This window comes from Scomber scombrus, chromosome 7, assembly GCF_963691925.1.
Source record: "Scomber scombrus chromosome 7, fScoSco1.1, whole genome shotgun sequence".
NCBI classification, from domain to species: domain Eukaryota; kingdom Metazoa; phylum Chordata; class Actinopteri; order Scombriformes; family Scombridae; genus Scomber; species Scomber scombrus.
The window spans coordinates 21,461,928-21,488,767 of NC_084976.1; the positions used below are offsets into that span (position 1 = coordinate 21,461,928).

Sequence of the window (26,840 nt, forward strand, 5' to 3'; positions counted from 1 at the left end):
AATTTTATTGTGAAAAATCATCAATAGCGTTAATATTATACACTGTAGGATGACCAAAATCATGATACATAACAATGGTCACCTGATAATCATACTACCACAGTCATTTCAGAAAAAAAATCTTTTTGCATATTTTTGGGGAATTTTATTGTGAAAATTCGCCAATAGCGTTAATATTATACACTGTAGGGTGACCAAAATTATGATACACAACAAGGGTCACCTGATAATCATACTACAACAGTCATTTCAGAAAAAAAATATCTTTTTGCATATGTTTGGGGAATTTTATTGTTAAAAATCGTCAATAGCGTTAATATTATACACTGTAGGATGACCAAAATCATGATACACAACAAGGGTCACCTGATAATCATACTACAACAGTCATTTCAGAAAAAAAACTTTTTGCATATTTTAGGGGAATTTTATTGTGAAAAATCATCAATAGCGTTAATATTATAAACTGTAGGATGACCAAAATCATGATACACAACAAGGGTCACCTGATAATTATACTACAACAGTCACTATAGAAAAAAAAATCTTTTTGCATATTTTTGGGGAATTTTATTGTGAAGAATCGTCAATAGCGTTAATATTATACACTGTATACTCACCAAAATCATGCTACACAACAATGGTCACCTGATAATCATACTACAACAGTGATTTCAGGGGGAAAAAAAGTTTGCATATTTTTGGGTAATTTTATTGTGAAAAATCGTCAATAGCGTTAATATTATACACTGTAGGATGACCAAAATCATGATACACAACAAGGGTCACCTTATAATCATACTACAACAGTGATTTCAGGGGGAAAAAAAGTTTGCATATTTTTGGGGAATTTTATTGTGAAAAATCGTCAATAGCGTTAATATTATACACTGTAGGATGACCAAAATCATGATACATAACAAGGGTCACCTGATAATCATACTACAACAGTCATTTCAGAAAAAAATAACTTTTTGCATATTTTTGGGGAATTTTATTGTGAAAAATCGCCAATAGTGTAAATATTATACACTGTATACTCACCAAAATAATGCTACACAACTATGGTCACCTGATAATCATACTACAACAGTCATTTCATTAAAAAAATAATCTTTTTTCATATTTTTGGGGAATATTATTGTGAAAAATCGTCAATAGCGTTAATATTATACACTGTATACTCACCAAAATCATGCTACACAACAATGGTCACCTGATAATCATACTACAACAGTGATTTCAGGGGGAAAAAAAGTTTGCATATTTTTGGGTAATTTTATTGTGAAAAATCGTCAATAGCGTTAATATTATAAACTGTAGGATGACCAAAATCATGATACACAACAAGGGTCACCTGATAATCATACTACAACAGTCATTATAGAAAAAAAAATCTTTTTGCATATTTTTGGGGAATTTTATTGTGAAAAATCATCAATAGCGTTAATATTATACACTGTATACTCACCAAAATCATGCTACACAACAATGGTCACCTAATAATCATACTACAACAGTGATTTAAGGGGGAAAAAAAGTTTGCATATTTTTGCGGAATTTTATTGTGAAAAATCGTCAATAGCGTTAATATTATACACTGTATACTCACCAAAATCATGATACACAACAAGGGTCACCTGATAATCATAGTACAACAGTGATTTCAGGGAAAAAAAAAGTTTGCATATTTTTGCGGAATTTTATTGTGAAAAATCGTCAATAGCTTTAATATTATACACTGTAGGGTGACCAAAATTATGATACACAACAAGGGTCACCTGATAATCATACTACAACAGTCATTTCATTAAAAAAATAAATCTTTTTTCATATTTTTGGGGAATATTATTGTGAAAAATCGTCAATTGCGTTAATATTATACACTGTAGGGTGACCAAAATCATGATACACAACAAGGGTCACCTTATAATCATACTACAACAGTGATTTCAGGGGGAAAAAAAGTTTGCATATTTTTGGGGAATTTTATTGTGAAAAATCGTCAATAGCGTTAATATTATACACTGTAGGATGACCAAAATCATGATACATAACAAGGGTCACCTGATAATCATACTACAACAGTCATTTCAGAAAAAAAACTTTTTTCATATTTTTGGGGAATTTTATTGTGAAAAATCGTCAATAGCGTTAATATTATACACTGTATACTCACCAAAATAATGCTACACAACTATGGTCACCTGATAATCATACTACAACAGTCATTTCATTAAAAAAATAAATCTTTTTTCATATTTTTGGGGAATATTATTGTGAAAAATCGTCAATAGCGTTAATATTATACACTGTATACTCACCAAAATCATGCTACACAACAATGGTCACCTGATAATCATACTACAACAGTGATTTCAGGGGGGAAAAAAGTTTGCATATTTTTGGGTAATTATATTGTGAAAAATCGTCAATAGCGTTAATATTATAAACTGTAGGATGACCAAAATCATGATACACAACAAGGGTCACCTGATAATCATACTACAACAGTCATTTCAGAAAAAAATATCTTTTTGCATATTTTTGGGGAATTTTATTGTGAAAAATCGTCAATAGCGTTAATATTATACACTGTATACTCACCAAAATCATGCTACACAACAATGGTCACCTAATAATCATACTACAACAGTGATTTAAGGGGGAAAAAAAGTTTGCATATTTTTGCGGAATTTTATTGTGAAAAATCGTCAATAGCGTTAATATTATGCACTGTAGGATGACCAAAATCATGATACACAACAAGGGTCACCTGATAATCATACTACAACAGTCATTTCAGAAAAAAATATATTTTTGCATATTTTTGGGGAATTTTATTGTGAAAAATCATCAATAGCGTTAATATTATACACTGTATACTCACCAAAATCATGCTACACAACAATGGTCACCTAATAATCATACTACAACAGTGATTTAAGGGGGAAAAAAAGTTTGCATATTTTTGCGGAATTTTATTGTGAAAAATCGTCAATAGCGTTAATATTATGCACTGTAGGATGACCAAAATCATGATACACAACAAGGGTCACCTGATAATCATACTACAACAGTCATTTCAGAAAAAATAATCTTTTTGCATATTTTTGGGGAATTTTATTGTGAAAAATCGTCAATAGCGTTAATATTATACACTGTTTACTCACCAAAATCATGCTACACAACAATGGTCACCTGATAATCATACTACAACAGTTATTTCAGGAAAAAAAAAATTGCATATTTTTGGGGAATTTTATTTAGAAATATCGTCAATAGCGTTAATATTATACACTGTAGGATGACCAAAATCATTATACACAACAAGGGTCACCTGATAATCATACTACAACAGTCATTTCAGAAAAAACACGTTTTGCATATTTTAGGGGAATTTTATTGTGAAAAATCATCAATAGCGTTAATATTATACACTGTATACTCACCAAAATCATCCTACATTTGCACAACTGAAACATCTGTACATAGTTTTTCATTATTTGATAATGGCAAGACTGTCAGCAAGACTGTCAGCTGGCCTGCTTGTAATTACTATAAAATATAGTTCAGAGAATAACTTAACTACATAAAATAGATAGACTCACTGGCTTAACCCGTGCAATCTAATTTAATCCAATGAAACAGCTCTAAATCTACATTTATTAAGCTTATACTACATTTATTGACAAGAAGGTGAAAATACTGCTTTATGTTTATTATTTAGTGATTGTGGTGTATTATTAGGATGCAATGTAATGCACCCAAGTACACCACCACCACTCTGTACAACCTCGGTAATAAACAAAGTAGAATTATCACTTTTTTTGGCAATGTCAACAAAATCTGAAAATGTATAAACTTCTAAAAAAAAAAGGTAGAATTTATAGCAATACAGCTAGTGTATTTAGTGTATTTTTTACCCTTGGGAGTTGTGATCCTTCAAAATGCAACTGCCGTCTCAACCAGAGCTCTTTGTTATTCCTTATAGAAAGCCTATGAGTGCTGCTACTGACTGAAATAACAACCCAGTTGGATATAATATTGGTATCAATAAGATTTCTTCACAGCCTGTACAAAAATGGTCTGGAAACTTTTTTGGAACTTTTTTTGGCTGTCATTTTAGCTTCTTGTGTTGTGCTTGATGAAATCCACAAAGGAGTCCTATTCTAACTTTGGGTTTATGCAACCTTTTCACAGGACCCGCTCACAGCAGTGGATGTTTGTTTCACTTCACATTCGGCTCTCTACGCATTGAGATCATTTCTGTTTTCTAAATTGTCACACACTGTCATAACATTGTGTTGAACAACTGAAATAGACTATGAACTACTAAAATATTAACATGGCCTAAATGAGGACTTCCAGTAGCAAAAACTACAAACAAAACTTGAATGAAAATAATTGATTATTTGATAACAGGATGTCATTGGTACGCTTTACCAATGACATTACTTGTACAGAATTATGAGGAGCAAACAGAGCAGGGCATAGCAGGGCATAGCAGGAGACACAAAGAGGTTAGAATGAAATGGTCATCAGCGAATGACGCCAAGATGAAACTGAAGAGACAGACAATGAGAAGAGAAGCAGTTTTGTTCATCGCAGTGATGACTCATAATTTTTTCAAGAGACATTACGATTTTTTCTGAAGGTAGACAAACGATGAATATTGATTGCACAAGCATAATATATAGTATTGTCTACTAATGTGAGAGTATCTGTTGTATGTTAACAGAAAGGAATGGATTTTATATATCTACAAGGCCTTTGTGCAAAGCAGGAAACCACAGTTTTTGTTATTAAGCATTGTTTTTTTATTTTCAACATATTACATATAAATCATCTGAAAAAGACCCATGCAAATGAATTGGGGCTCAGCCTTTTGGATTGGTTCCCAATAAGTCACTTGGCATGAAGAAATTGTCTTACAAAGTTATGTCTGTGCCGTAAGGTCCTCAAAATTCAAAGATTCATACACCAATATTTCTAAGTGCACCCATAATCAACAGATTAAAATATCATATATTAGCATTTTAACAGGGTTACAATATTATTAAAAATGCATTGAATATACTTATTATCATTTGAGTATTTGTTAGCTGTATAATTATTTCAGACCCCTTACAGCTGATACAAAAACTGTGTGTAACCCATTTATTTGTTTAAAAAATTAAAATATTTCATGAAATCCCACAAAATAGTGAGCATGTTTTCAAGTATAGATCAAAATGCTATCCAAAACATGCTCCCACCACAAAAACATATTACAGGTATTTCTTTGACTATCATATGTCGTTGCGCTTAAGATTCAGCATCTACTGTACATGGACAGGTCTGAATTTTTCCGGCTGAATTATCAGCGTGTCAGAAGCATCAGAGCTGGCAGGAGGATGAGGACTGGAGAGGACACCATTGCAGGAGAGAAGCCAAAAATGCTGCAGCAGGAAGAAATTAATTAATTAGATATACAATTATACAAAGGATCTTTGACTGATATCTCACAGTGCTTTGAAAAAGGCTCAGTAACACCTGACTGTGTCTGTTTTGATTTATTTAGGGAAATGGCTAGATAGTTAATACTTTGCTTTGCCTTGTAACCTTACATGTCAGTGCCCCTGTTAGTGTCTGACCACGTGTAGACTGTTGAAGCTAGCATTAGCAGTCTCAGTCATCAATCAGGCAGCATCAAATGAAGCTCATTTTAGAGTTGACAAATCAAAGTGTATCAATGTGTTAACTGTGAGAAAGAGTGAATCTGAATACCTTTTGTCATCTGTTGTCGCAGGAGGTGGAAGAACAGTGGTTATGGTCCTATTAAAGGTATCAGTTGAAAGGAATATAAGTACGATTTCATGGGTAAATTCCACATCTTTTATTGGGTCTGATATAAATAAGAGATTTTTTTTTCTTTTTCAGATTGCTATAACAATGTCCTACCGTGGATTGCATGGGCCATTATCTTGCCCTTTGGGAGGATGTGTAATCTTCACTGGTCCCACTTCAGGACATGGTAGAGTACTTCCATTAATGACAGGAGTGAGATCTAGAAAATAAAGGCTTCAGTTATAGATCACAGCTTCCACACAGGTGTAAAGTGATTCAACGGTTTCAAACAAGTGTATATGTGTTGTAGAATTCCAACCAGAATAGTTACACTATCAAATTTGTGAAAATATTTTTTGTTGGCTTGCCTTGGAAGTCGAAGACGAAAATGGCACTCCCTCCCTTGAGGAAGTCTCTGGATTTAATTTGTTCCAGAGTTGCAAAATAGCCTTGGCCAATCTTGTAGCTTGCAAAGACAGTCTCATTATTCTCATTTACAAATTGGGTTCCATTCTTACGGGGATCATCCCAAACATAGGTTCCTGTTTACAGAAAGCATATTGAACATTAAAAGTCAAAAAACTGAATTGGTAACTGAATTGTTTTCATTCAAGAGTTGGTGAAATTTTTAGGGATATCATCATATGGTTCAAACTTACCATCATCATTGGTGAAGCTTGGGTCACTGGTGATACTTCTCTGCTTTGACATCTGCAGCTGGATGTTTTGGTTTTGATCTAGCATTTGGAAGGTCACTTGCCTCTGTGGGCAGGGCCACTGCAGCTCATCGTCATTTTTACCAGACAACAGTTGCACAAACACGCCAACATATGTCTTGTATAGTATTATCCCTACCCGGTAAGCATAGCCCCCTCTGGAGTATTGCCGTGGGCTGTATATAGAGGTTCCAAGACTACTATTGCTCAAATGATTCTCTAAATCATTAATCTGTAAGGTGACGTGTGGACATTCAATCTCAGACAGATTGATGTCATCGATTGAGAAGCCGCCTACCGAGCTTCCTGCTCCTTTTCGAACCTCAAACTCCACCTGGAAGTGTTTGGTGGCATTCAGGGAAACATGTTGGAGCTGCCAATGAGATGTTGGTGGACCTGGAGGGAGGATTTTGTGATGACTTTATTACATTACTTAAATATTAGCAGGTGCGCTATTAGATATAGCTTAAATGTAAAGTGTAAACATGGCAAAAGTTGAAATATTATTCATAGTTCATCAGCTTGTTAAATGCAATATAAAATGTAAGATATCAGACAATCCTGCAGGCAGACATTACCATTGATCTGTCCCATGAGGCGGATGTTTCCTGTAGAGTCCTTTTCATCTTGAAACTCTCTGATCCAGATGTTAAGTACAACTGACTCATTTCCGCTGTGGAAGTAGTAGAACTGGAGACACTGGGTGTGACACTCTCTGCTGATTCTCATCCTCTTGGTTTCCAGCCGGGCTGAGTCTCCCTCCGCACCTGATGCTGTGCTAGCATGCATGAAGTAACCTGCACCTTGACCAAGAATGTTGTCCAAAATGAATGTGTTATAGCAGTCCTTCATATACTGTACATATTATTATACATACCGTATAATTCAATCAATGTTATATCAGCAAAAATCTATATTAAGACTTTTCTTAAAGCCATTGGTCCCACTAAAGTGTTAAGTTAAACCTCTTTTTGGTAAAAAACAATCTTAACATGAAAATACGACTTTTGTTTAAATCATTTTCTTATTCTTTTTAGGGGGCTTTATATCTTTATATCATAGCTGACAGTTAAAATATGGGAAAGCTGAGGGGTAATGACATGCAAGAAAATATCTCCAGCTGGTTTAATCTTTGTTGCATTAAACACTTTGCAATAAACAAATGCAATGGTTTATAAGATTGGTTTGGGCTTTTTCAAGTCTGTTTTAACGCTACCCTTACCTTTGTTACATTTTTACAAAAAACATTTTTTAGGTTTAAAATTCTATTAGTAAGGTTATGACACTCTAAAATGATAGACAGATCCACCAGGCATAGAAAACTAATAATTATTCCATTCTCATAATATTCTGTGAAAACTCTGACCAATCATATAATTCGGTCCAAATGATATGGAAGGGAGTGCGGGGGTGGGACATAGAAGGGAGGAGGAGTTGTTGCTGTTCAAGTTTTTTCAAAGTGCTGTGTGAAATGCAAGAAAGGTAAGAGTCGCTTTAATATATACACTACTGACATTCCTATATGTATGTGGAAATCATCCATGGTTGCTTTATTGTTTCTTCTCTGCATACTGGCCTTGAAGGTATTTCCCCAGTATTTTTTCCCTCATTCTTCGGCTGAAGTTTGGAATGCATTTTTATACAGAATGAGGGCTGTGAACTTCCACATTTCTTACAGTGTAGTCACATTCAGAGAGGATAGCATCAGGCCCAGTGTGGAGAGTAGGAATTGTAACAGCAACCTAACCTATTTCCATGTATGTTGACACGTCAATATTGTATTTAGACAGAGCCTGTCCTTCTAAGTGAAAAATTAGATCATTCAGGCAATTTTGAAATCTTACCATGTTCACTGCCACTGGTGTGGTCAGAGCTAGGACCACCGGCAGCTTTTGTTTCCATTCTCCAGTCAATGCCACTTCGAGAACAGCGATTCATTTCACACATGGTCCCATTAGAAAAGCCACAGTACATCTTAAAAGCAACGGTGGAGTCTGAAGAGATGAATGGAAAGCATAGGATTGAGGAATATGAAGTGGAAACACACTGGATCTCCTCTAAGTGAAAATTAGTTGAAAGGGGTGACTATTTGATAATGGCAACAATTACTTTTCTGTGGACGATGGCTCATTATGTTCACACTGATTTAGTCAATTGAAATAAACAATCCAAAGTCATAAAACTGGGTTCAGTCCCCTTAAATTCCCAACACTTACTGCATTTGTAGAGGCGGTTCAGCTCCAGAACATCACTGGGACTCATTTCCATTCTCTGACCAATCACATCCTGGAATTTGGGGTCCTTGGTGACAATTGTAGACCCGTTGCCATTACTGAAAGCATTTTGGCCATAGTGCATCACTGACATGTAGTCATACGGGACTCCATGGGTGCTGCTTTCTTCTTTGCTAACTTTATCAAAATTACCTTCGTATCCTAGGCACACATTAGAGAAACCATCAGTTACAATGTACTGTATTGAAAAACATCAAGAACAACAATTCAATAATTATTGACTAGACAACAAAATGTAACTTAACCCCTAAAGGAAAAGATAAAAATGTAAAAATATAAGAAATTATTCTTGTCCATATTGACCTCTTAAGTGTTAAAAATTGAAATGGCAAGCCAAATAATAAGAGCTGACAAGTAGAAAAGTACACGCAGGACATTGAGTGTACGCACTTATAGATTACAAAACGTTTTTACGGTAAAGCCATTAATGCACTAAACTGCTTTAAATAATGGCTTTTTTTAAAAATAGAAGTTAAATAGAAGTCAATTATTTATTAATTAAATGTATTTATTTTTGTTTCTGCACTGCAAGGACGGCATCTCAATTTCGTTGTGCTTCGTACAATGACAATAAAGACTTTCTATTCTATTCTAAACACAACAACAATGATCTTTTGTATTTTCAAAGCCATGAGTGGTTACTCCTATTCACTTATTGGAGTGATGGAGCCTGTCGTCATGGATAGCTAGTCCATGACAGCCCCGTTGAGGTCTTTCCCTCCTGTCAGCTTTCTTTCCACACTGTCATATCGTCTTTCCCTTGTTGTCAGCTGCACTTTCACAGAGGTCACTGGAACTCTCCAGCTTGTTAGGTGAGATCATAGGACTTGATGTTTCAATCCCTCAGATAAGTCGGCACTTTTTTATATATTATAATATATATATATCATATTTCAGTCTCTTGCGTTCGTATGCTTCATCAACCTTTTTTGTGAGGTTGACACTAGGGTCATGTCTGGCCTGAGGTTAGTTGTGATTATCTCTTGTGGAAATATGAGCCTTTGGCCTATAGGTTGACCTGCATTTTCCAGTCCCAGGAATATTATTAAAAAAGCATTATTAAAAAAGTATTATTGAAACCTGATATGATGTTCTCAGATAAAATTGTGACGTGATCATCTCTGTCATATCTGGACTGTTCATGGAAGAAGCCGAGAGCGTGGAGAAACTCATGCTCAACAGTGGAAATCCCATCACAGTAACTGCCAATGGAGAGGACCTGTCCATCTGGTATTACTCGCCCAACATATGAGTAACATCTAAAATGGGAAAGGCACTCATAAATGTCACATTCAGACATTTAATAAAGGTCAGATCTTGAATAAATGTATACATTCATTTTAGCGCTACCTGGACCAACATGCTTTTTAATTGAAAAGATTTAAAGAAAATGTTCACAATTTTCAAGTGTCAACAGTCCATATGAGCACCAAAAAAGGTTTTACTGTAATCATGCCTACTTGTAATACTGATCATTAAAAGGTGCTTTCCTAATGCGCTTTCAATGTAAGTAATGCACAAAAATGTTTTAAACTTTAGAAAACAGAAACTTGATTGATACTTGAACAATACATCCCTCAATTAGAAACAAGTAAGCGCATTATTCAGTTAGACAGGCAGTCAACATTTGAGTGAAAATTCTTCATATTATGTCAAAATATAAACCATCCAAGTGTTATTTTTCTATCCCAGTGAGTTATTTTACAAATTAATAAATGTGTTAATTATATGTTAACTTGTCAATGGCTTCTCAAAGTCCAGAGGTGGCATATTAACAATCTCTTGTAAATTCTCTCTTACAAATCTTAATCTTTGTATGATATTTTTGTTTGATAAACTATGATTAATTCATTAACGGGATAAAAGGATTAATTCACTACTATTAAAATGCTGTATTCAAATCAGTATTTCAAATCATGTATATAATCATTCAGTAAAACCAGAGAGGAAATTTACTTAGCATCTAACAGCATAAGACAGGTGTACGACAATGACAAGAACTAATACATACCCGCTCTGTTTTTCGACAGAAATGTAATAGCGCTCAGAGGCCCTTTGTTTGAAGTCAATGCATGACTTGAGCCTGAACTGCTCAAAAGCTCTTAGGACGACTCCTTTGGCATTCATCTCTTCCATTGTTTTTTTTAATTGTTTTTTAGAGAAAAAGAAGATATGTTAGAAATATGCAATTGATAAATAAGGTATTCTTGTGTATATTATGCTAAGGCTCCATCCTGGATGCTCAAGTGGAGGTTGGGGTGTTTGTTTTGCACAGTTAATTTCAAGGATAGGGTGATAATTGTTCAACTACTGCGTATTGAACTTTACTGCTTTCTATATAACTTCCGTTTGGTTTGATCAATATAGCGCCAAATAACAACAAAAGTTATCTCTGGGCACTTTTACCATAGAGCAGGTCTATACTGTAATCTTTTTACAAAGACCCAACATTCTCCCTTGAGAAAGCATGACAAACACATAATCACATTATGTATTCACTAAAGAGTGTGAAGAGCCCCACTAATAGTTGTATTTAGGTTATTATGCAGGCAAAATAATATTTACCAAGGCCGGTGGTCAAAACATATGGAACCGGGGATGGCCATAATATGTTCGCATTAATAATGGAACTCCTATGTATTGACTTTGGCTGTTGATTTATAAGAAATATTATCATGTGAACTGGACCACAAAATCTGTCCATACAGACTTAGTTAACATTTTAATAATTTACCTAAAAATGTTAAACTTACCTTAAGAATATCATCATGTAACAAATCTAAAATAAAACATAAAAAGTCAATACAAAACAAAACAAAACAAAGAAATCAATTAATAGTAGACCAGACAGTTAATGTTCTTACAAAGTCACACCAAAGATGTTTTATGAAATACAAAGTTGACAAAACATTCACCACCATGAGGTCGTTTGATACCTATTGATGGAGCTGCGGTGAGATTGTTTTGTCTAACTGCTATTTCAAATGTCAAGAATGAACTTTGAATCTCAAATAAGAGGATATTTAACTTTACCCTTGTTTGCTTCCATGATATCCTTGTCCTGTCCAATTTCTACAAAAACACACAAGATACTTCTTTTTAAATCACCGTACACTCAAATGATGATGAAATTAAGTTAAATGATGCAGTCAAATGAATAATAATCTATCCGATTTACCCACTATCCCTGGTTCATGCTGTAAAAAAAATCACATTTGATAACATCAGTATATGTAATCATGTTAGTCTCAAACACAATCCTACAAACTTACTACACTAATGGCGTGCAAATAACATCTAGTCAAATTTGAAGTCTTCAAATTAGGAATTTATAATTTGTTAAAGAATTTTGTTTCTAATTAAACTGTTGATTCAAACATAATTTTGATAAAGTAATGTTGATTTTCCTTGTCCTTTACAACCACTGTTAGTTTTTTCTAAATGTAGCATGAATACATCATTTTACAGAAAGTACAGCAATAAATAAACTCTTACAGGGTTGACGGAGAAGGCTGTTGCCAAGTTCACCACAAGGAAAATGTATCCTTTCATCGTCAGAGTCTGTCTCAGGCCAAACTTAAAATGTGCAAAAGACATTATACTTAAAAAATGATTATGTTACTGAAATGTAGCAAAGCTGTTATACATTTTTTTGTCACTCAATTTAATATGAAAAATCTGTAATTTTTATTTAATAGAAATAGAACGTGTTAGTCTTAATTACCTTTCTCCAGCCTGACTGTCTGTTCCTCAAGTGAACATGAGATGCTTTAACAGTGACAGGACACTTTTAAAGTGGCATGAAAACCTACCCATGTAAAACAAAACAGGTTTCACAGCACCGTTGGCATGCATGAAGCTTTACTTTCCACGTGATTGTGTCTGAAACCACTGTTCTGTTGAAAATACATGAAGATAGATAGATAAGATAAAAAGATAGTTTGTCATCACCTGTGCATGTCAAGTTATTTTAAGGCCTTTGTTAAAAGCACATGATGTATCAAAGGAATTTCATTTAATGCCAAACAACAGCCTACAACCATATTTTTCTTTCAGTATTGCAGTAAGATTTTCCTTATCCATGTGACAACAATGAGAGTTGTGTTTTGGCTATGATACAACTGTATCCTGATGACTCTATTGTGATCTGATCAGTAGGGATTTTTCTTAAATCAGTTGCACTAGTTAGTTTCTAATTCGATGTCGATCTAATTCAAGAAATGTTCATTGATGTTTTGTTTGTCACCCTATGTTGTCAAATATGAAACAATGGCATGCAAAGACAACATACTGACACACACAGATACAGACACAGAAGAAAGTAAACAAACTGGATCAACTGAGATAGTTTTCACTTAGTGTAAAAACCCACGTGAGCTTTGAGTCTGAGGAGGAGGGAGCAGGGTGAGACAACTCTCTCCAATATTTGATATGCTTACTGTCAGTGTTACATACCTCTCACTTAAATGCTCAACATGCTAACATGCTCACACTGAAAATGCTAACATGTTGATGTTTAGCTGACAATTATATATATTTTATATACAGTTGCAATCAAAATTATTCTAAACTAAACTAACAGCTGTTTGCAATAAACAAATCAAACAAGAACAATTTAAATAGCTCAACACAACTAATATTACAAGTGGTTTCTCCAAATTCAACACAAAATTCCACTTTAAATAACTACTGCAGTCTCAAAATTATTCAACCCCTTCATGACAAGCATCTTTAGTACTTAGTAGAGCACCCTTTTGCTGTTATGACCTGTTGCAAACGTGATGCATAGCCACACACCAGCCTCTGGCAGCGTTCCTGAGGGATCTTAGCCCCTTCCTCATGGGCAAAGGCCTTCAGTTCACTAATATTCTTGGGTTTGCGTGCTGCAACCACCTTTTTCAAATCCCACCAGAGATTTTCAATGGGGTTCAAGTCAGGCGACTGTGATGGCCACTCTAGTATCTTCCAGGACTTCTTCTGAAACCAAGCCTTGGTGGACTTTGAGGTATACTTGGGATCATTGTCCTGTTGGAAGGTCCAATGACGTCCAAGCTTCAGCTTCCTCACAGATGGCATGACATTTTCTCCCAGGATTTCCTGATACTTGATTGAATCCATCTTGCCCTCCACACGCTGCAGATTCCCAGTGCCAGAGGAAGCAAAGCAGCCCCAGAGCATCACTGAGCCACTGCCATGCTTCACTGTAGGCAGGGTGTTCTTTACAGCGTATGCTTCATTCTTCCTCCTCCAGACATAACGCTGATCCATAGGCCCAAAAAGTTCCAGTTTTGTTTCATCGCTCCACAGAACAGAATCTCCCAAAACCTCTTTGGCTTATTTATATAGTTTTGAGCAAATTGGAGCCGACTTTTCTTGTCCTTTTGGGTCAGTAGTGGTGTACGTCTTGGAGTACGGGCATGAAGCCCTTCAGTGTTTAGTATGCGCCTTACTGTGGAAACTGAAACCTCAATGCCTGCCGCCACCAAGTCTTGATGCAGGTATTTTGCAGTCAGTCGAGGGTTTTTGACCACCTGCCTCCTCAGGAATCTGGTGGAAGCCGTTGATAGTTTCCTTTTTCTGCCATGTCCAGGTAGTGTAGCCACTGTTCCTTTAACTTTAAATTTGCGAACTATGCTTCTAACTGTATCTCTAGGAACAATCAGTGCCTTTGCTATCTTTTTGTATCCTTTTCCTTGTTTGTGCAAGGCAATGATCTTATCTCTGAATGTTTTGGACATTTCTCTTGACTTAGCGATATTTCTAACATGCAATGAAACGTCACCGTCATCAGTCCAGGTATTTAAGGCGTTTAAGGATCTCTAGCACACCTGATGCAACTAATGAAGCCCTTGATATGTTGCATCAGGTGTGCTTTAGACCACACCTGATTTCCAAATGTGTGCTCTTATGAGGAATTCTATTCAGGGGGTTGAATATTTTTGAGACTGCAGTAGTCATTGAAAGTATGATTAAGTGTTGAATTTGGATAAAATCCTAATTAGTTTTATTTCTCTATTTAAACTGTTCTTGTGTAATTTGTTTATTGCAAACACCTGAAAAATTAAAAATGTTGCCAATAAACCTAAAATGCAATGGTGGTTGAATAATTTTGATTACAACTGTATATATATGTATAAAATTCCCTTCATTATTTTATCTGTGTTTCCTATTTTGTTTTGCCTTTTGCACTGCATTGTACTCAATTACTGTTCGATTTTTAGACAGAATAAACTGACAATTACAAAAAGGGTATAAAAAACACAGCTCAAAGCAATAAAAATGACTGAAAATCATGGATGTTCGTCCACAATAAGCTGTGAAACTTTTTTAACTTTCACAGCTCCAAAAGGTATTTTTTGGAGAAACCAGTAAAATTAGAATTAAAAATGGTACATGGCAATGGTAAATGGCACAAAAAATGAACATCTTAAAGACCTTATTAGCAGGCTTCAATTGACTGATGAGTTCACATACAGCAGGTAGCTGAATGGCAGGAAACACAAAGTGGAAGGACAGGAACTCTAATGAGTGAGGGATTAACAGTCCCTCACTCATTAATGGCTCTGATATATTTCCTAAAAGTTAGAAATAATACATTCAGAGCAATTCCATTACAAGGGCAAAGGAAAACTTACCTTTGTTGGGCTGGCCCTCCTGGAAAATGGCTGATTTAACATGATTTTGCTTTTGTGTTTGATCTAAAGAATCACTAATTAATAGAGTGTGTGCTGATCTCTGAAAGATCCCCATAATATTAAAAATTACGCTTTAGTTCAGCACTTTGTTAATTTAAGTAAGCTTTTTAAACTAACCGTGTCACAAGGTTAGACAGTTGTTCTATGAAGCCATACCAAAGGTGTTTTATGAAATACAAAGTTGAGAAAAATTCACCACCATGAGGTTGTTTGATACCTTAACATAACGAGTTAAGCCTAGCTGCTGTTTCAAATGTCAAGAATGAACTTTAAATCTCGAATATGAAGATGTTTAACTTACTCTTGTTTCCTTGCGTGATGTCCTTGTGCTGTCCAATTTTTTACAAAAAACGCACATGTTGTGGCCTTTTAAATCACAGTTCCCTCAAATTATAATAAAATTAAGCTAAATTATGATGTCAAATATATAATAACAAACTATACCCACTATCCTTGTTGTATCATGTTGTAAAAAATCACATTACATAATGGATGGTTACATGGTAACCTAGGTTCTCTGAGTGGAGAGACAATCTCTCCATTCTACATATTCCATATCTATGGGGACTGACCCCACTGGGGCAGCTGTTGTGGATTAATTTTTAAGACACATCATCTGGTGGCCAGACACTTATTAACCCATGGCTATATAAGCAACACGCCTGTGTGGCCACCCTGGTTAACTTTGATTGGAACATGTTTTGTAGTGTCTACTAGCTGGAGAGATAGTCTCTCCACTCAGAGAACCTAGGTTACCATGTAATTAGGGATGGGAATTGATAAGATTTTAATGATATATCGATAATGCCGATGCCATTATCGATTCAGCTTATTGGTCTGATATTTTATCGATTCCCTTATAGATTTCCTGATCAATTCTTTGCGTGGAAAAAAAAGTTGGTCTAAACAGGTTTTCAGGGACAACGCAACTGTTTTATTATTTGCACTGTTTATCAATGACCTTGCATGCTGATGAATATATGAAACATAACTGGTAGATACAATAAATGGTCTGCAGACAAAAGTTACATTAATTAATGAAATTATTAATTTGAAAACATCTTGCCGTCTGCTGCGTATGAGAATAGCAAAGTAAGTAGGCTTAGTGCTTCGCTGTTATTAAGGTTTAAGTTATATATTAATGTGATCCGGGAAAGACACGCTAGGCAGGTGCGGGATTGTTTAGATGAGACAGATTGAGCACTGAGTTATTTTCTTCACCTCAGAGGTTTTTAATGCTATAGTGTGTGTTGGTCAGCTGGTCTTGTTTATTACTGCTCACTGCTACTGTGCGATCACCGCTCTGCTGCTAACGTTAGCCTGCTAATGGTGTAGAAAGTTCACAATAAACTTCCCATTTGTCATACAAAAGTAATTATTTAGTCATTAAATTAAAATGTTTTGCAACTGCTGTGTTTTTTGAATATGAACTACAAGATAGCTGATGACAACTTCAAAGGTGTATATGACCTTTTCATTTTGGACTGTTAACATTCAATCAATCTCAATCAATCAATCTTTATTTGTATAGCGCCAAATCACAACAAAGTTATCTCAAGGCACTTTACACATAGAGCAGGTTCTAAACCGTACTCTTCAGGTTTTAATTTTAAAGAGACCCAACATTCCCACATGAGCAAGCACTTAGCGACAATGGCAAGAAAAAACTCCCTTTTAACAGAAAGAAACTTCAGGCAGAACCAGGCTCAAAGTGGGCAGCCATCTGCCTCGACCGGTTGGGGTAGAGAGGAGGGAGAGCAAGAGTAGGAGAGAGGGAGAAGCACATTGAAAATAAACATTGAAGCTAGTAGGTCCGGGACTGGAATCTGTCATCCGGACGTCTACAGGCCCAGATTACCTGTGAGACGAGAAAGCACAGACAACTCCGGGGAAGAAGTTTAGGTTATTGAATGCATTAATAGTACATGAATGTCAATGGATATAGATAAATGGATAGAGAGAGAGAGGAGGAGAGAGGTGCATCATGGAGGTAGGAGTCCCCCGGAAGTCGAAGCCTATAGCAGCATAAACTAGGAGCTGGTCCAGGACAAGCCTGGCCGGCCCTAACTATAAGCTTTATCAAAAAGGAAAGTTTTAAGCCTACTCTTAAATGTAGAGAGGGTGTCTGCCCTCCGGACCGAATCTGGGAGATGGTTCCAAGGAGAGGAGCCTGATAACTGAAGGCTCTGCCTCCCATTCTACTTTTTGAGATACTAGGTACCACAAGTAGGCCTGCGTTCTGGGAGCGCAGTGTTCTAGTAGGTACATAAGGTACTATAAGCTCTTTAAGATATGATGGAGCCTGACCATTAAGAGCTTTATGTCCATCATAATTTTAAGAACATTAAAATTATGATGGACGTTACCTTGTTTATGTGAATTATAACATCTGCCTGTTATGAAAAATTGGTAAGCTCAACAACGGTATCCTAAGGGCAATTAAGTGAGAAATGTATAGTGCAAGAACAGCACTATTTACAACACTGTCAATTTCCACTTGTTGGAATGTCTGTTGCCAATTATTACATGAAAAATTAGAAATTATATTCTGTACTTTTAGCAATCAGTGCTCAGCTGTATACCATAAACATCATAGTGTTCTGTATACTAATCATTCTTAATCAAAATAAGCACTACCCAATACATTTTCACAACAAACAATAGCAATATTCTTTACCCTTGATTCGTAATTAGTGCTCAGCTCTGTGTACAACATCTTAAGTGTTCTGCACAGTAATGAAGTTTTAACCAGAATAAGCAGCACTTTATTTTATAGTAAGCCTGAGAACAGTAATAAACAGTAACAATACTCCATATTCTTAAATCATCTATTATTGCACAGCTCAGTAAACATAAAAGTGTTCTGCACAGAAATCAGAAAAAGCAGCACCAAATGCATTTTCACAGTGAGCAATATTATTTACTCTTAATAAGTACCTATTGCTCATCTTAATCAGAATAAGCACCATTCAATATATTTTCAGTATGAAACAGTTCTTCACTCTTAATAACTAGTGCTCCGCTCTGTAAAGTAAACATAGTGTTCTGTATTCTAATCAATCTTAAGCAGAGTAAGCATCAGTATACTTTCACAGTGCAATTTCAAAGTTCTCATTATTTAGAGGCACAGACACTTCAAAAAAAGTGTGCCACCATAGAAGATCTGCCATTGGTTTAATTACAGTTACTTTAAAGAGCTATGGTACATATCATGTTAATAAAGACAGGTTGATCATATCCAATAAATAAGTGTTAACCTAGGTAAATGCCTCCTGAAGCAGCCTAGTTGGAATCGAGTCTAAGAGACAGGATGATGATTTAGATGAAGTAATCATTGAAGTTAGATATGTGAGGTCAATTGAGGGCAGGAGGTGATACATTTTGTCTCTAATAGTTAGAATCTTATTGAAACTCATGAAGTTGTTACTACTGAGAGCTATAGGAATACATGGATCAAATAATCACCATGATTTATTTTCAACATAATCCACCATTAAAAAAAATTAGTATAAAGGACTCAAGTAATATTTCTGTGTATGGGGGCAGGATTAGGGTAAGGATAGTTACGTACAAATCATATTAAAAAGATACAGATGCCATTGAAAGTACAATGTGGCTCAGCCTTTTGGATTGGTTCACTTGGCAAAAAGATACTGTCTTACAAGGTTATGTCTGTACCGTAAGGTCAAACTCAGAAATGGGTGGATTCCTCAAAATTCAAAGATTCATACACTGATATTTCTAAGTGCACCCATGATCAACAGGTTAAAATGCTTGTTTTGACATTTTAACAGGGTTACAATATTTAAAGATACATTACATATACTTATTATCATTTTAGTATTTGTTTAGTATTTATTTCAGACCCCTTACAGTTGATGTGTAAATCATTTATTTGTTTCAAAGAAATAAAATATTGCATGAAATCCCACAAAATAGTGAGCATGTTTTCAAGAATAGATAATCAAAATGCTATCCAAAACGTGCTCCCACCACCAAAACATATTACAGGTATTTCTTTGACTATTATGTCGTCGCGCTTAAGATTCAGCATCTACTGTACATGAACAGGTCTGAATTTTTCCGGCTGAATTATCAGCGTGTCAAAAGCATCAGAGCTGGCAGGAGGATGAGGACTGGAGAGGACACCATTGCAGGAGAGAAGCCAAAAATGCTGCAGCAGGAAGAAATGAATTAATTAGATAAAATGATACAAAGGATCTTTGACTGATATCTCACAGTTCTTTGAAAAAGGCTCAGTAACACCTGACTAAATAGTCAGTTTTGATTTATTTGGGGAGATAGTTAGATAGTTAATACTTTGCTTTGCCTTGTAACCTTACATGTCAGTGCCTCTGTTAGTGTCTGACCACGTGTAGACTGTTGAAGCTAGCATTAGAAGACTCAGTCATCAATCAGGCAGCATCAAATGAAGCTCATTTTAGAGTTGACAAATCAAAGTGTATCAAAGTGTTAACAGTGAAAAAGAGTGAATCTGAATACCTTTTGTCATCTGTTGTCGCAGGAGGTGGAAGAACAGTGGTTGTGGTCCTGTTAGAGACATCATTTGAAAGGAATATCAGTGATATTTAATCGTTAAATTCAACGTGCGTAGACTGTTGAAGCTAGCATTAGCAGACTCAGTCATCAATCAGTCAGCATCAAATGAAGCTCATTTTAGAGTTGACAGATCAAAGTGTATCAAAGTGTTAACAGTGAGAAAGAGTGAATCTGAATACCTTTTGTCATCTGTTGTCGCAGGAGGTGGAAGAACAGTGGTTGTGGTCCTGTTAGAGACATCATTTGAAAGGAATATCAGTGATATTTCATCGTTAAATTCAACGTTCGTAGACTGTTGAAGCTAGCATTAGCAGTCTCAGTCATCAATCAGGCAGCATTAAATGAAGCTTATTTTAGAGCTAGCAAATCAAGCTGTATCAATGTGTTAACTGTGAGAAAGAGTGAATCTGAATAGCTACCTGTCGTTATCTGTTGTCGCAGGAGGTGGAAGAACAGTGGTTATGGTCCTATTGAAGGTATCATTTGAAAGGAATAGAAGCCACATTTCATTGGTAAGTTCCACGTCTTTCATTGGGTTTTGATATAAATAAGTTTTTTGGGTTTTTTTTCAGATTGCTATAACAATGTCCTACCTTGGATTGCATGGGCCGTTATCTTGCCCTTTGGGAGGATGTGTAATCTTCACTGGTCCCACTTCAGGACATGGTAGAGTATTTCCATTGATGATAGGAGTGAGATCTAGAAAATAAAGGCTTCAGTTATAGATCACAGCTTCCACACAGGTGTAAAGTGATTCAACGGAAACAAGTGTATATGTGTTGTAGAATTCCAACCAGAATAGTTACACTATCAATCAAATTTAGCAGTGAAAATATTTTTTGTTGGCTTGCCTTGGAAGTCGAAGACGAAAATGGCACTCCCTCCCTTGAGGAAGTCTCTGGATTTAATTTGTTCCGAAGTTGCAAAATAGCTTTGGCCAATCTTGTAGCTTGCAAAGACAGTCTCATTATTCTCATTTACAAATTGGGCTCCATTCTTACGGGGATCATCCCAAACATAGGTTCCTGTTTACAGAAAGCATATTGAACATTAAAAGTCAAAAACTGAATTGGTAACTGAATTGTTTTCATTCAAGAGTTGGTGAAATTTTTAGGGATATCATCATATGGTTCAAACTTACCATCATCATTGGTGAAGCTTGGGTCACTGGTGATACTTCTCTGCTTTGACATCTGCAGCTGGATGTTTGGGTTTTGATCTAGCATTTGGAAGGTCACTTGCCTCTGTGGGCAGGGCCACTTCAGCTCATCGTCATTTTTACCAGACAACAGTTGCACAAACACGCCAACAAATGTCTTGTATAGTGTTATCCCTACCCGGTAAGCATAGCCCCCTCTGGAGTATTGCCGTGGGCTGTATATAGAGGTTCCATAACTACTAGTGCTCAAATGATTCTCTAAATCATTAATCTGTAAGGTGACGTGTGGACATTCAATCTCAGACAGATTAATGTCATCGATTGAGAAGCCGCCTACCGAGCTTCCTGCTCCTTTTCGAACCTCAAACTCCACCTGGAAGTGTTTGGTGGCATTCAGGGAAACATGTTGGAGCTGCCAATGAGATGTTTGTGGACCTGGAGGGAGGATTTTGTGATGACTTTATTACATTACTTAAATATTAGCGGGTGCGCTATTAGATATAGTTTAAATGTAAAGTGCAACCATTTATCAGCTTGTTAAATGCAATTTAAAATGTAAGGGTATCTATCTGCAAATAGTCATGCAAGCAGACATTACCAGTGATCTGTCCCATGAGGCGGAGGTTTCCTGTAGAGTCCTTTTCATCTTGAAACTCTCTGATCCAGATGTTAAGTACATCTGACTTGCTTCCGCTGTGGAAGTAGTAGAACTGGAGACACTGGGTGTGACACTCTCTGCTGATTCTCATCCTCTTGGTCTCCAGCCGGGCCGAGTCTCCCTCCGCACCTGATGCTGTGCTAGCATGCATGAAGTAACCTGCACCTTGACCTAGAATGTTGTCCAAAATGAATGTGTTATAGCAGTCCTTCATATACTGTACATATTTTTATGAAAATACAACTTTTGTTTAAATCATTTTGTAATTGTTTTTAGGGGGCCTTATATCTTCATATATGATATGACAGTTAAAACCTGAGGGGTAAAAACATGCAAGAAAAGATCTTTGTTTCATTAAACACTTTGCACTAAACACATGAAATGGTTTAATGAATAGGTTTGGGATTTTTGAAGTCTGTCTTAATATACTACTGACGTCCCTATATGTATGTGGAAATCATCCATGGTTGCTTTATTGTTCCTTCTCTCCATACTGGCCCTGAAGGTATTTCCCTAGTATGGGACAGTGTAAGAAACAAGGGACAAAATTCACAGCCTCAATCGTTTTTATACAGAATGAGGGCTGTGAACTTCCACATTTCTTACAGTGTAGTCACATTCAGAGAGGATAGCATCAGGCCCATTGTGGAGAGTAGAAATTGCAACAGCAACCTAACCTATTTCAATGTACATATTGACATGTCAGTATTGTGTTTAGACAGACTTGAAAAAATTCTGAGCCGTCCCCCGGCCATTTTGAAATCTTACCATGTTCACTGCCACTGGTGTGGTCAGAGCTAGGACCACCGGCAGCTTTTGTTTCCATTCTCCAGTCAATGCCACTTCGAGAACAGTGATTCATTTCACACATGGTCCCATTAGAGAAGCCGCAGTACATCTTAAAAGCAATGGTGGAGTCTGAAGAGATGAATGGAAAGCACAGGATTGAGGAATATGAGGTGGAAACACACTGGACACACTAAGAGTGATAACTATAACAACAACTATAACTTTGATAACTGTGTGAGCATCCACACTTATGAACTATAACGTCCTGTAAACAACGGTATCAACATTCCAATCTCTGTCGGCATCTAATGAAAATAGATATTGATGACCTGTTACTATTACTAAAAAAAACAGAAGGGATCACAGGCGGGTGGACATTCAGTGTGTTGATCAGAAGTATTTTGGGACACTAGTTGCTGTGATGCGTCAGTATTTACAGACCAAACTAATGTTGAAGTACGATATGCAAAAGCGCACAGATGACCAACTTTAATTACACACTGGCAGGGAGCAGAGATCTGAAGCCTCAAAGATTTGCTAACTTTTGTTGTTTTTCCACTGGATTGAAGAGCGGATGATGCTTTATTTGACTCTGGGATTGACAAAGAGTCAGAGGACAGTGTGCTTGGTGAGCCTTACAGTGACTTGGGTGCAATATTTGTGCACAGCTACAGCACTGATGAGGTTTTGGGACTCAAGTGAGCATACAACTACACACTGTATCAAATGTGTAAAGTTACCATCTTCTTTTAAAAGGTTTAATTAAAACTCTTAGTCTAAACCGAACCTGGTTTGAGTCAATATACCGGTCCAGTTCAGTTAAGTAAATCATTAACCATCAACCTGACACACTGTTTCAGGTGTAATATGTGTGTTTTGATAGCGTTTCAAATAAAAGTAGATTGGAAAAGTTTTGGAATACCTTGTATAAACGTATGTGTTTATAAAGAATAGCTATTGGTGCATTCAAATAAATCAGTCTTTAATAGAAAAGCTTTTTTACCCCATGAGACCCCCTAAAATAGACTGCGTCTTATACACCAGTGCAACTTATTTACCAGTTTTTACTGTAGTTGAAAATGGTGACTGTGATAATGGCAACAATTACTTTTCTGGGGACGATGGCTCATTGTGTTCACACTGATTTTAGTCATTTGAAACAAACAATCCAAAATCATGAAACTGGGTTCAGTCCCCTTAAACTCCCAACACTTACTGCATTTGTAGAGGCGGTTCAGCTCCAGAACATCACTGGGACTCATTTCCAGTCTCTGACCAATCACATCCTGGAATTTGGGGTCCTTGGTGACAATTGTAGACCCGTTGCCATTACTGAAAGCATTTTGGCCATAGTGCATCACTGACATGTAGTCATACGGGACTCCATGGGTGCTGCTTTCTTCTTTGCTAACTTTATCAAAATTACCTTCGTATCCTAGGCACACATTAGAGAAACCATCAGTTACAATGTACTGTATTGAAAAACATAGAGAGCAACAATTCAATAATTATTGACCAACTTTACATATAGATTAGGATTTTTTAAAACATAATTTTATTCATTTATTAATGTGCAAATACTACTGATTATATTTATTTTATTTAAACCATGAGTTGATGATATGTTTGTGTGTTTATTTTTGGATAAATGTATTAATTTACCACTCATTCCAGGTCCTTCATACACCTCGACATAATACATACAAAATATCAGGAATATTATTTAAAAAGTACTAACCTGATAATATGTTCTCAGATACAATCGTGACGTGATTATCTCTGTCATATCTGGACTGTTCATGGTGGAAGCCGAGAGCGTGGAGAAACTCATGCTCAACAGTGGAAATCCCATCACAGTAACTGCCAATAGAGAGGACCTGTCCATCTGGTATTACTCGCCCAATATATGAGAAACATCTAAAATGGGAAAGGCACTCATAAATGTCACATTCAACCATTTATTAATTAATGGAGGTCAGATCCTGAATAAATGTATACATTCATTTTAGCGCTACCTGGACCAACATGGTATGGAATTTATAAGAGTTAAAGGAAATGTTCACAATTTCTAAATATATTTTTGAAATGATGAAATGATGTATTTATATGTATAGATATATACATATATATATATATATATATATATATATATATATATATATACATACATACTCGTAGTATATGGTGTGGTGTAGACAAGACAAAATACATACCCGCCCTTTTTTTCGACAGAAATGTAATAGCGCTCAGAAGCCCTTTGTTTGAAGTCAATGCATGACTTCAGTCTGAACTGGTCAAAAGCTCTTAGGACGACTCCTTTGGCATTCATCTCTTCCATTGTTTATGTGAATAGTTTTTTAGAGAAAAAAAAGAAAAGTTAGACAAATGCAATTGATAAATAAGGTATTCTTGTGTTTATCATGCTAAGGCTCCATCCTGGATGCTCAAGTGGAGGTTGGGGTGTTTGTTTTGCACAGTTGATTTCAAGGATAGGGTGACAATTTTTCAACTTCCATATTCCAGCTGGTTGATGCGTATTGAACTTTACTGCTTTCTGTATACCCAGAAACCATAGAGCAGGTCTATACTGTAATCTTTTTACAAAGACCCAACATTCTCCCTTGAGCAAGCATGACAAACACATAATCACATTATGTATTCACTAAAGAGTGTGAAGAGCCCCACTAATAGTTGTATTCAGGTTATTATGCAGGCAAAATAATATTTACCAAGGCCGGTGGTCAAAACATATGGAACCGGGGATGGCCATAATATGTCTGCATCAATAATGGAACTCCTCTGTATTGACTTTGGCTGTTGATTTATAAGAAATATTATCATGTGAACTGGACCACAAAATCTGTCCATACAGACTTAGTTAACATTTTAATAATTTACCTAAAAATGTTAAACTTACCTTAAGAATATCATCATGTAACAAATCTAAAATAAAACATAAAAAGTCAATACAAAACAAAACAAAACAAAGAAATCAATTAATAGTAGACCAGACAGTTAATGTTCTTACAAAGTCACACCAAAGATGTTTTATGAAATACAAAGTTGACAAAACATTCACCACCATGAGGTCGTTTGATACCTATTGATGGAGCTGCGGTGAGATTGTTTTGTCTAACTGCTATTTCAAATGTCAAGAATGAACTTTGAATCTCAAATAAGAGGATATTTAACTTTACCCTTGTTTGCTTCCATGATATCCTTGTCCTGTCCAATTTCTGAAAAAACACACAAGATACTTCTTTTTAAATCACAGTACACTCAAATGATGACGAAATTAAGTTATATGACGCAGTCAAATGAATAATAACAAACTATACAACTTACCCACTATCCCTGGTTCATGCTGTAAAAAATCACATATGATAACATCAGTATATGTAATCATGTTAGTCTCAAACACAATCCTACAAACTTACTACGCTAATGGTCTACAAATAAAAACTCGTCAAAGTCTTCAAATTAATTATGAATACTTATTTTCTAATTATACTGTTGATTCAAACAGAATTTTTATTTTCCTTGTCCTTTAAAACCACTATTAGTTTGTTCTAAATGTAGCATGAATACATCATTTTACAGAAAGTACAGCAATAAATAAACTCTTACAGGGTTGACGGAGAAGGCTGTTGCCAAGTTCACCACAAGGAAAATGTATCCTTTCATCGTCAGAGTCTGTCTCAGGCCAAACTTAAAATTTCCAAATAGATTTATTTTTAAAAAACACATTCAAATATAATATTGTTACTGAAATGCAGAAGAGCTATTATACATTTAATGTTTCACTTAATTTACTATGAACAATCAGTATTTTCTTTATCAAATAGAAATAGAAAATGTTAGTCTGTTATTTACCTTTCTCCAGCCTGACTGTCCGTTCCTCAAGTGAACCTGAGAAGCTTTGACAGTGACAGGACACTTTTAAAGTGGCATGTAAACCCACCCAGGGGAAACAAAACAGGTTTCACAGCAATGTTCGTATGCATGAAGCTATACTGTCCATGTCATTCCATGTGAAAATCATTGTTTTGTTTGAAATAGGATAAGACAAAAGATGTCATCACCTATGCATGTCAGGTTATTTTCAGACCTTTGTTAAAAGCACGCAATGTAAGGAATTTC

The 26,840-nt window shown here is 35.8% G+C and overlaps 2 protein-coding genes across 2 annotated transcripts; both read right to left on the reverse strand.

Moving 5' to 3' along the window:
• Positions 1 to 5,362: 5,362 nt before the first annotated feature.
• On the reverse strand, positions 5,363 to 14,107 carry LOC133983915 (meprin A subunit beta-like). The gene is made up of 15 exons (XM_062423128.1): positions 13,637 to 14,107; positions 12,335 to 12,415; positions 12,018 to 12,036; positions 11,873 to 11,911; positions 11,593 to 11,618; positions 11,405 to 11,489; positions 10,851 to 10,968; positions 9,920 to 10,098; positions 8,762 to 8,980; positions 8,390 to 8,539; positions 7,124 to 7,342; positions 6,489 to 6,941; positions 6,198 to 6,371; positions 5,944 to 6,049; positions 5,363 to 5,441 (listed from the first exon to the last, which is right to left on the reverse strand). Exons 1-15 carry the CDS (start codon positions 14,105 to 14,107, stop codon positions 5,363 to 5,365), a joined length of 2,418 nt encoding a protein of 805 aa, XP_062279112.1.
• A 5,522-nt stretch (positions 14,108 to 19,629) lies between these two features.
• Positions 19,630 to 26,384, reverse strand: LOC133983916 (meprin A subunit beta-like). The gene is made up of 14 exons (XM_062423129.1): positions 26,328 to 26,384; positions 26,046 to 26,064; positions 25,898 to 25,936; positions 25,618 to 25,643; positions 25,430 to 25,514; positions 24,914 to 25,031; positions 24,439 to 24,617; positions 23,917 to 24,135; positions 22,680 to 22,829; positions 21,852 to 22,082; positions 21,236 to 21,688; positions 20,946 to 21,119; positions 20,688 to 20,793; positions 19,630 to 19,708 (listed from the first exon to the last, which is right to left on the reverse strand). Exons 1-14 carry the CDS (start codon positions 26,382 to 26,384, stop codon positions 19,630 to 19,632), a joined length of 1,935 nt encoding a protein of 644 aa, XP_062279113.1.
• Positions 26,385 to 26,840: the final 456 nt, after the last annotated feature.

Coding starts and splice junctions, on each gene's coding strand:
- LOC133983916 (XM_062423129.1), bottom strand. CDS start 26,384: ATGAAAGGATACATTTTCCTTGTGGTGAACTTGGCAACAGCCTTCTCC. Junction 25,032..25,429: donor TGTTTTGACCACCGGCCTTG/GTAAATATTATT, acceptor AAACAATGGAAG/AGATGAATGCCAAAGGAGTC. Junction 19,709..20,687: donor AACGGCCCATGCAATCCAAG/GTAGGACATTGT, acceptor TTCCTGCTGCAG/CATTTTTGGCTTCTCTCCTG.
- LOC133983915 (XM_062423128.1), bottom strand. CDS start 14,107: ATGGATCAGCGTTATGTCTGGAGGAGGAAGAATGAAGCATACGCTGTA. Junction 12,416..13,636: donor AGGAACGCTGCCAGAGGCTG/GTGTGTGGCTAT, acceptor GCACATTTTAAG/TTTGGCCTGAGACAGACTCT. Junction 11,490..11,592: donor TACATGATGATATTCTTAAG/GTAAGTTTAACA, acceptor ATAAATCAACAG/CCAAAGTCAATACATAGGAG.